Source organism: Ictidomys tridecemlineatus, chromosome 10, assembly GCF_052094955.1.
Source record: "Ictidomys tridecemlineatus isolate mIctTri1 chromosome 10, mIctTri1.hap1, whole genome shotgun sequence".
NCBI lineage: Eukaryota > Metazoa > Chordata > Mammalia > Rodentia > Sciuridae > Ictidomys > Ictidomys tridecemlineatus.
In genome coordinates this window covers 34,724,507-34,734,486 of record NC_135486.1, presented here as the reverse complement: position 1 = coordinate 34,734,486, position 9,980 = coordinate 34,724,507, and the positions used below count along the sequence as shown (strand labels likewise).

The window sequence follows — 9,980 nt, the reverse complement described above, 5'->3', positions numbered from 1 at the left end:
TTATAAGCTAAATGCTACACATTTTCCCCTGATGAATCAGCGCTCTTACTTTCCTCTCTCTAGCAAGCCCAGTCTCTTTCAGTGTCTCTAGCAGCTTCAATTGCAACCGTAAAGCACCATTGTAAAGCAGACACTATGTGCTCAGGATCTGCAAAGGGGAGAATTAGGTGTCCTCCGAGGGGTTCTGGGAGTGCTTTATATGTGCTAACGTATATACTTCAGCAGATGGTGATTTGGTGGCTCTTAGAAGAGAGACAGCAGGGAGTCAAGAAGGGCTGGCCAGTCAAGAAGGTTTGCTTGACCCAACTTTGGAAAGAGGGGAGTTAAAGAAGGGGGAGTTGGAGGTAAGAAGTTTGAGGCAGAGAGGACTGTGCAGAGGCGCAGAATAATGGGCAGAGTGTGCCTGGTTACTTGTTCAGGCACTGTGAAAAGAAGGGGGGAGGTGGATCCGGGCTAGAGGCAGATCAAGCTTCATGGGGCATCCCTTTGGGGACACATGCTCTGTGTGGACAAGATGAAGAAATGAGCTCTGGCTGGGCAGCGTGGCTGCTATTTTGTCTGGGGAGGTGCTGGAACATGCAGGCCTCCCGGAGAGAAGACTGAGAAGTCTAAGAGGCCTCACTGCATTTCCCAAGTAGCTCTGAGGAATCATAGAAATAGAAGTGGCAATTCAAAGGTAGCCCAAGGACCATAGACAGGAAGGGCTAGCAGGGTGGGGGTGGGTTTCTTGATGGCAGCTCTGGGGGCAGAAGGAATCTCATATGTACCTTCTGCAAAGCAGTGGTGTGGAGGGAAGGGCGGGAGCTAGCCACATCAGCCCAGAGGCTGACATCTGGCTCTGCCTTCCCTTGCAAGAGACAATGACTTTGAGCAAGTCACTCAACCTTTTTCAAAGAGTTGGTGTGAAGCATAATGAGATGAAGTGCCTGGGACCTGGTAGGCTCTGAATAGAAATTAACTTGTTTTGGGCTTGGTGGTGTGTGCCTGTAGGCCCAGCTACTTGGGAGGCCAAACAGGGAGGACCACTGGAGCCCAGGAGTTCAGGGCTAGCCTGGGCAATACAGACAGACCCCATCCTTTAAAAAAAAAAAATAGGGTCTGGGGTCTTAGCAGTAGTGCCTGTGCTTAGTGTGCTTGAGGCTAGCCCTAAAAACACCAAAACCACCAAAATAAAGAAAAAAAATTTTTTTTTCCTGTCCGTTCGTGGCCCACACCAGTTTTTCCCAGAGACTTACCTGTGTAGTGCCTTAAAGGGGAGGGGAAGAACCAGGGCAGTATGTGGAAGGGGAGCCCTATAGGGGCAGGTGTAACAAAGCCTCAGAGCCCTGCTCCCTGCCATCTCCAGGAGTCAACTCTGGCCAGAAGCTTTGTTGCAGAAGGAGGGACAGACACTGAAGACAGACCTGGTGCCCCTAGGCTGTGGGGAAGGGGCTGTGGGAGAATTCTGGCCCCTGAGCCATCCTGCATCATCCTTCTTCCTCATTTTCTTGACTCTTCAAGCCTCCTCTGCACCATTCCCTGCCACATTCTCAGCCAAAGACCTTGCTTTCAACTTCCCTGAAATAAAAGCAGCAATAAAAACTTCCTCGCCCCACATCCACACTGCCTGTGTCTGCACCCACACCTGCCTTCCCTCCCAAGAGACAGGCCCAGCCACCCCTCCACCTAGTCCCTATAACCCACCCCTCTCTCCATCGAACTCCTTCTTCCTGTCCTGCTGTGTCCTGCTCATAAAGCAGAACTGCCTCAGCTCTGTCCATCTGGGGGACAAAAACTTGGTCCTCTCACCAATCTTGATGCTTCCCATTTGCTGAGCTGCTGAGATTTCCCAACTCCCTTCCCCTCTCATTGTTGCTCAATCCATGCCACCTAGATTAATTTCTCCTCTACTAAAATACTCTTGTCCAGGTCACTACCTTCTATGCCAGTCTCACTTTACCCCACTGGCACTCAAGTTGGTCCCTCTCTCCTGGTCTACACCGCTTTCTCTTGTTTCTGCGATAAGTGTTCTCCCAACCACCTACTTCCCCATGCCTTGCTTCTTCTGTCTCTTTTGGTCCTTCCCCCCTGCTGGATTTCTAATTGTTGGGACCTTCTCATTTACAGATTCTTCCAGGGACTCTCAAGAGTTTGAATACATCTATAAGGTAGTAGCTCCTAAATTTGTTCCACACCGATGTGTACGAGTCAACTCAGTCTTGCCAGCCCAGGCAGAATTCTTGGTTTCCTAACAACACTCCCTTCCTGCCACAATGGTCTTCTTGACCCACCCCAGCACGCACTCGTGTTATCTTGTCATGTTGCTTCTTTTGCTTATCACGTATTAACACATTTTTCCTCTCTAGCTCCGGTCCTGTTTTTCCTAGGCAATACTGTATGGCGGTGCTTGTAGAAGGGTGAGGCTTAAAGTTTGTCAGTTGGCTAGTTATTGAGTCTTTGTCATATGTAGTCCGACAAGGTTAATTTCTGGGTAAAAGGAAACTTCCTATAACTAAATAAACATTTAGATTAGCTTTTTTTTTTTTTGGTACTGGGGGTTGAACCCAGGGACACTTAACCAATGAGCCACCTTCCCAGCCCTTTTTAATATTTTATTAGACAGTGTCTTACTGAGTTGTTTAGGGCCTCACTAAAATTTCTGAGGATGACTTTGAACTCCCAATCCTGCCTTAGCCTCCTGAGTCTCTGGGATTACAGGCATGTGCCACCGTGCATGGTTTAGATTAGATAATCTTTTGATACTGTTTCCTAAACTAATACCCACCTGGTCTCCTTTTCTGGTTTAAATCTAGGTGAAATGGGATTGCTTTTTAGATTGTTCAGTGCCCCTCCCCCACTTCCATCAAGCTTCTGTCAGAATATATAGAAGAGGATCCAAAGCACAGCCTTTACCTTAGGACTCTCTAAAGTCTCTTTGGTCCTCCGCTCACAGCCTAAGAACTGCTCCATCTCCTAGCTACACAAGTGCTCCAGTCCCCCACTCCCACTCTACCTCCATCCACCTATGCTGGGAGGGGGAACTCATTCATATCACAGGGTGGTGGAGCAGCCTTAGCTTTGACCTTCCCAAGGCCAAGCGCCCAGCAAGAGAATCTCAAGATGTAGCTATTCCATTTAAGTGGGGAAGTGGGAGAGGCATCAGGTTGGAAGGGCATGACAGAGCTGAATACAAGAAGAACAACTAGCAGATGGCAGTGATTAAATCCCTAGAAGACCATGAAGGTGCTGGGCAGGGTGGCTCACACCTGTAATCCCAGCAGCTGGGGAGGCTGAGGCTGGAGGATGGCAAGTTCAAAGCCAGCTTCAGTAGCTTAGTGAGGCCCTAAGCAACTCAGTGAGACCCTGCCTCTAAATAAGAAATAAAAAGGGTGGGGATGTGGCTCAGAGGTAAAGCACCCTTGAGTTCAATCCCACTATCACCGAAACATACAAAAACCCCAAGAATACCCTACCTGCAGACCCAGTTCCTCCTCTTGTAGGAAGTGAAGCCTCCAGGGAGCCAGTCTACAATCAGTTGCTTTGGGCCTTTGGCAGCACACCCAGGCAGGAGTGCATGGTAGACTCAAACTGTTCATCTCATGGCCAGGAAGCATTAAATTGTTACCTTTGAATAACTTTTCCCTTTGACTTTGTTAAATCCAAATCTATAGGAGAGAAAGCAGGCCTGGTATCCTCCACCCCACCAGCAGTCAGATATGTTGGTTAGCCCTTCCCCCAGATGCAGGGATGGGCCAATGGCAGAAGGACTCAGGGCTCTGGTTGTGGCAGAAAAAGAACCTCTGGCTTCCCTTAGCTGGCAAAATTTCCAATCAGCGTCTCAGGCCTCGTTCCTCCAAGTGGGAGATTCTGACTAAAGATAGAAATGAGAACAGTCCTCACTGATAACAGGGAAAGTGGAGGAAGGAAACGGTTCTCATGGCAACAGACTGCCCAATGGTTTACAAATCTCTTAAGTTCCACACCTGGGCTAAATGGAAATGCTGGGGGGAGAAAATCCACATTCTAAATGTAATGCTGCTATGCCTTGGTGGGGGAGAGAGAAGGTGGCTGGATCTAAGGTCACCTCATCCTTCCTGTTGCCTGGCAGGCTGTTTGCATGAACAAATCACAATTCTTTCTGGGTCGTTGTATTCCTGACTCAGAAATTGCAGGGAGTGGGGAAGGGGATATGAACTGCAGCATCGAAACCTAAAAATGTATTTTATTTTGAAGTTGTGCTTTGGATTTTCCCCAATCCAACATCTGTTGAGTGACAGTCTTAGGTTCACACAAAGCATCTCCAAGCATACATACAATATTCCAGTTATCAACACTATTTTAAAGAATATACCATTTTACACAAACATGACATACAAGTCAGACGCCACAACATTGCGATTCCCTGGAAGATCTAACTTCTCTTCTGAACGTGAAGTCCATGGACACCAGCCCTTCCAGTGGTCTGTTCCTCCTGGCGCTGGTGTCACTGCTCCTCACCTCCTTGGGGAGAAACCAGGGCGCCCTGAGGAGGTTGGCTGAGACCAGTGTTTCCAGTTTACAGGCTGCTGGCTGCAAACTCCTCTATTTTCCAAATTGGGATGCTGGTGGCCGCCCCCACCCCTTTCCTCAAAGACTGACCCTTCAAAGTCCACACCAGGAAAAGGATCCATGCCACAAGGGGCAAAGCGGGGCTCTTTGAAGCATCATGCTGGTTTCGGCAAGCGGATCTGAGGACGACTGGTCTCCCCAGGCCTTGGGTGACCAGCTCCTTTTGGCTTTTCGGTGTAAAATCACAGTGTGCAACCTCAATTCCAGTTGACTGCAGTAAGCTCTGCCGAGAAGGACTCTCCTCCTAACGGTTTCTAGTCCCCTCGACAGGACCATCTCGCAGGTGTCAGGAGCACCAGAGATGGGGAAGACAGCTTGGCTCCCAGAGTTGGGTTTAGTAGGTGACCACTCACACTGTTCAGTTCATGATGCAAATCAGCAGATGGACACTGACCAAGGGGATGGCAAACACAATTCATGTACAGGGTTGAAAGAGAAATAAGGCAAGAGCAACAGAACAGGCCCAAAATGCTGTCATTAAGAAAGCTTTGCTTTTACTTTCTTAGAAGGGAGGGTTTTGGAGAGAGGGGGAAAGAGTGAGTATGAGAACCAATTTTGTTCAGTTGGATTAAAAGGAATGTCAAGTGAAGGGTGGATCTTTATTTTCAGTAAGAAAATAGATCCTTAGGTGTGAAAGCCCCCTTGACTTAGAACCTGTGAAGTTGAAGTCAAGACAAGAACAGGCCACTAAAGAGCAAAAAAGACTGAAATCTAAAAGACTGTGGGTTGCTTCTTACAGGCTGACACGCTTTCCTGAAGGGGTTCTAGAGTTCTCTGGGGTCACAGGTTATCCTTCTCATTAATGCCCCCCACCCTGCCCCCAGGCTCTCCTTTCCCTTCAATAGGATGAGAAGCACCTACCACTTTCCATAGATCCAACTACCAACTGCACATGTTGGTCCAAAAAGGATCTCTTCTAGGTCAAAGACAAGAACACTCTGATTTTACTACTGAATGGTAACCCACCATCTCTCCTGGACTACAGAAAATCATAAGGCTAACATAAAAGTGGGGTTTTCAAGCTAGAAAACAAAGAGGAGGAATGAGTTTTAGCTTTAAATAGCTGCGACTTACAAGCCTGCGAAATGGATGTCCCCAGTCCTGGTATTCCTGGGGCAGTGTGACGCTAGAGGAACCAAGACATGCACCAGGTTTAGAGCAAATAAGGGTATCGGTTTTACATTTTGGAGGGGAACCAGGAAAAGGCCAAAAGATGCAGCATCTGATTTTTAATTTTCTTTAGATTCTGGCCTTGGGAGGACTCTGTGAAGTCAAAAGTTCCCTTACTTATCCTGTTTAAATAAATGAAAACTGGTCTTAAGGGGCAGGGTCTCTCTTAATCTAACTAGGGCTCTACATGCCCCTGTTGGTCCCTGGAGAGAGACCTTATAAAATAACCAAACCAAGGGGTAAATGTAAAATAAGTTTACATTTGGGAAAAATTTCTGGATTAGCAAAGTGGAACCTAATTTTTAAATAGAATAATGAATTTTATGTTTTAAGTGCCCGAAAAAAGTGGAAGAAGGACCCATTTCTTACCTTTTTTCAAACCTGCCATAAACACAATAAAACTTTAAGACTCTTTACTCTAAAAGGAACCAGCTATAAAACTGTCTTATATAGGAAAATGTCTTAAATGGAAAATGGTCCATCAGAGACAATGACAGGAACCCCGAGAAAAGACTATACATTCAGAAAAAACTTTTAAAAGCTCCTTAATAAGATTGGGATGTACTTCTACAGGATGGAGGAGAGCAAAAGCAAACACCAGTGACCAACTCACAGCAATAGAAAGAAGACAGAGAGAAAGTCCCCACCCCAACACAGATTACAGAATTGTCCCATCCTGCTAAATTTGGAGAGATTTCAAATGCTAAGTTCTCTGGCCCAGACAGAACAAAGTTTGTAACGGAAACAGAGACCCCTGGTGGCTCTTATATGAACTGCCATATAATAACTTACAAAGAGACTGACCAGGAGGGAGAAGCAACACGTGCCAGAGACCAGAAAAACCTGTGTGTGCGTGTGCGTGTGCGTGTGTGTGTGTGTGTGTAAAATGAAGAATGGACTATATATGCTTCTTAATAATCAGTACCCAAAATAAGATGCCACTGAAAGCTGGAGGCCGGGGCCAACCACCTGGTCAAGGCATCCCCTGTGGTCCAAGGGGACTGAGATGGAGTTCATGTCCTCATGACTTGCCTTGCCAGACTTCACAGTGACCTGATAATGAAAAACTCTGTCTCTGGCTAACCTAAGAATGGTACGAACTGCAGCTGGCTGGATTATGACGACTGGGGTAAGCAGAGGGCGATGGGAAGGGAAGGGAAAGGCGGTAACGAGGGCTTCATTCTCAAGGTTTTGGGAGATGGGGAGGCTAATTCCTGCAAGAACAACTTAGAATCTAATTTTTCAACTGAAGTCCCCAAGCTAGTTAAATAGGAAGATTTTAATAACAGTCAGTCCCTATAGTCCCCTTGTCTAGAACAATTAAATTATACCCCTCAGACAGTACAAGACTTGTCAGTGGACTGTGGGGAAGCTGATGAGTTGACACCAGGGCTAGTGGCATTTGTTTTGGGGAAGACGGTGGGCTTGGGCCGCGTGGCTGGTGGTTTGACTGGGGCAGCCATCTTGACAGACTTGACAGGCCGAAAGGCGCAGGCGATGTCCCCAGCAGTACTGGCGCTGCGCTGGAAGGCAGGCTCAGGGTCCTTGAGGAGCTGGGTGTGCAGGGGGCTGGAGGGCTCTGATGTGGGGGCCACCACTGGGGAGGTTTTGAGGGGCTCCAAGGTGTCCAGGACCACATCAGGGGTGTGCTTGACGCTGCTCTGCCTCTCCAGCTCCCGCAGCTCATTCAAGGCAGAGTTCATTGTTGCCTCAATATCCTGCAAACCAGGAAAAAGTAGGAGGTGAGACAAATGAAGAGACAAGTCCCCAAGGATCCTATTTCAATTGGATAGGACAAGTCACGAAGAAACCAACCATAAAATGTCTAGATTATTTGACTTGGCCAAACTCCTTGAACGTATGAATGCTCAGAATGTAGGGAAAGGGAGACAGAGAGATTTTTACTGTCATGGTTTTTTTTTTTCCTTGTAGAAAGAGTGGTAGAGCTGATTTTTAACTAGAGTTCTTGGCTTTTATGCATAAAATATATATAATCCTGGGGGTGGATGAACTAAGAGTGGCCAGGAGTTGGGTTGTAAGCACACAGAGATTTATTATCCAATCCTCCCTATTTTTGTATATGTTTGAAAGTGTACATGGTAAATAATTTTTAAAGAGGGGTAGAGATGAAGTATGATCTTTATTTTCTTGAACTTCAACGCCAAAGGTTAAGAGGATTAGTCCTTCTTCCTCTGGGGCAGGGTAGAGTCCCAAAGCCTAGATTAATCAGGACAACCCCCACCCTTCAATCATGGGTGTCCAAACTGAAACCATTTCCTTCTACCCACCACCATGAAAGGGGAACCAAAGAGTAGCCAGGAGGGGGAGCCAAAGCCCACATAGGTGAATCACCTGCAAATCAATGGAACACTCCAGATCTTAGGAAATAGCAGTCCTAGCCCAGGATTAAAGAACCAAAGAACCTTTTTATGTAAGCCAGCTGCCTCCCAGGAAGACCTCCTAACTCCCCACCACCCTCCCCACAAACTTGTGTCTGGCACCCAAACCACCACTAGGGCTCCTTCTTGGGATGAAACTCATATGAAAGATTGGATGTTCCAAGCAAAGTCCCCATTAAAGTTTCTTTATCCTATGGAGTGATCCATGTTTCCATGTTTTCTCTTGACTATGATTCAGTTTCACTTATCCCTATGACACTCTCAAACTTTTTTTTTTTTCAGTACTGGGATTTGAACCCAGGACCTCACACATGCTAGGCAAGCGCTCCACCATTGAGCCACATCCTCAGCTCTCTCAAATCTTCTAAATGCTCTCACACCTTGGTCTCACTCTGCAACTAGAGTCTTTCCCACTGTGCAGCTTTTCTGACATTCCTATTAATGTCTGGAAAAGGAAGGACCAGGGAGGAGTCCCATGGGGCAAGGCAGCACACAGGAGGCACACAGGCACAGAACAGAAGGCCAGCAAAGCAAGACATCTCAGGCCCAGAGCTCAACACTGGGCTAACCAGTACAGTTCCTTCAGCAGAGCACCAACAAAATCAATAGAGACCACAACCAGCCGCTATTGCCCCTGGAGGATGGGTGAGGAGCATCTCAACCCAGTTGAGACACAGAAGGCGACAATGAGCCCTTAGTTCCTACCTGGTCTAATGAAAAGTATATAGTTGGGAGAGACGTCTGAAAGAACTGGCTGGAGTGGCCCGGGTAGTCGGATTTTTAGAGATGGGGTTGGATCTCTAATATTTCATGGAAAACAGAGAGTCATCAGTGTGGTACAGACGTGAATGAAGATCCTACAATCAGGGAGTTCAGGTCCCCCTGCATTTGGAGCCTGTGGCTGGAAACCTTTCTAGTACTTGAGCTTCCAGTGTCAGAATATTTCTGAGTATTTAAGACCAGAATCTGGTTGTGGACCGATCATCTACTGACTACATATCAGATCAGTTTGAGGAAATGGAATAAGGGGAATGGGCAGAGATATACAAATAGAGCCAGAACTGTTCCTGAGCCTGAACCCTCAGGTAGCTTCCTGAAAGTCTACCAGGGTCTTAAGACCCATAAATTGGGCTGAATGCTCTATCAAAACATTCTCACTCATTTTAAAATGAGTAGGCTTGCAAATAGGTTATGAAAAAGAAACCAGAATTTTTTGCTCTTAACTTCAAGTTCTTGCTGGGCAGAGAGGGACAGACAATTGCTGGGCAAATGGTCTTATGAGGTCCACATGTCCAAGAGTCCCTGAATAGCAGGCACAAAGCATCATTCTGTCTCAGGTCCTGTCATAATTAACATGGACTGCCCAAGTAGTAGTGACAGGTGTGGACTCATGCTAACCGCTTGTCCAGGAGCCAGCACTTACCTGTGCAATGACCTCAGGGTCCATGGGCCGATGGTTATTGAAGCTTTTTGACCTTCCCGCTGTGGCAGTCTTCCGGATCTGTGGACTGTCTAACCGATTTTTCAGGGATGAGTGGCGACTGATGGAATTGAGGCTCCCGTGCCCACTGATGGAACACTTATCTGGCCCTTCCTTGGGGAGACTCTGGCTCATGATGGGCTGGGAGGACGGGCGGCAGCTAGCCCCCACCCCCGGGGAGGAGGAGTCAGTCAGGGAACTGCTCAGCCCATGGCTGTCACTCCGAAATGTTTTCCGGATGCTCCCAGATTCTGGACGCTTCCTTTGCCTTCAATCACAAACAGAAAGGGCAGGGTGATCAGGGAGCCCTGGCTCCAAGGAAGATAGGATGGGTGAGGGGGGCA

At 47.4% G+C, this 9,980-nt stretch overlaps 1 protein-coding gene across 5 annotated transcripts in view; it reads right to left on the bottom strand.

The window, feature by feature from the left end:
* Window positions 1-4,183: 4,183 nt before the first annotated feature.
* Srgap2 (SLIT-ROBO Rho GTPase activating protein 2) overlaps window positions 4,184-9,980 on the bottom strand; it is a 242,166-nt gene continuing 236,369 nt past the window's right edge. For 4 of the 5 annotated variants that reach the window (XM_005329485.5, XM_021729234.3, XM_078022710.1 and 1 more), the window contains 2 exons: window positions 9,580-9,904; window positions 4,184-7,475 (listed from right to left, as the gene is read on the bottom strand). In XM_005329485.5, coding sequence (XP_005329542.1) covers window positions 7,092-7,475; window positions 9,580-9,904 — 709 coding nt within the window. In that variant the 3' untranslated portion in view covers window positions 4,184-7,091. Of the gene's footprint in view, window positions 7,476-8,861; window positions 8,957-9,579; window positions 9,905-9,980 lie in introns of all 5 variants that reach the window. The other variant, XM_021729235.3, reaches the window with a different exon arrangement.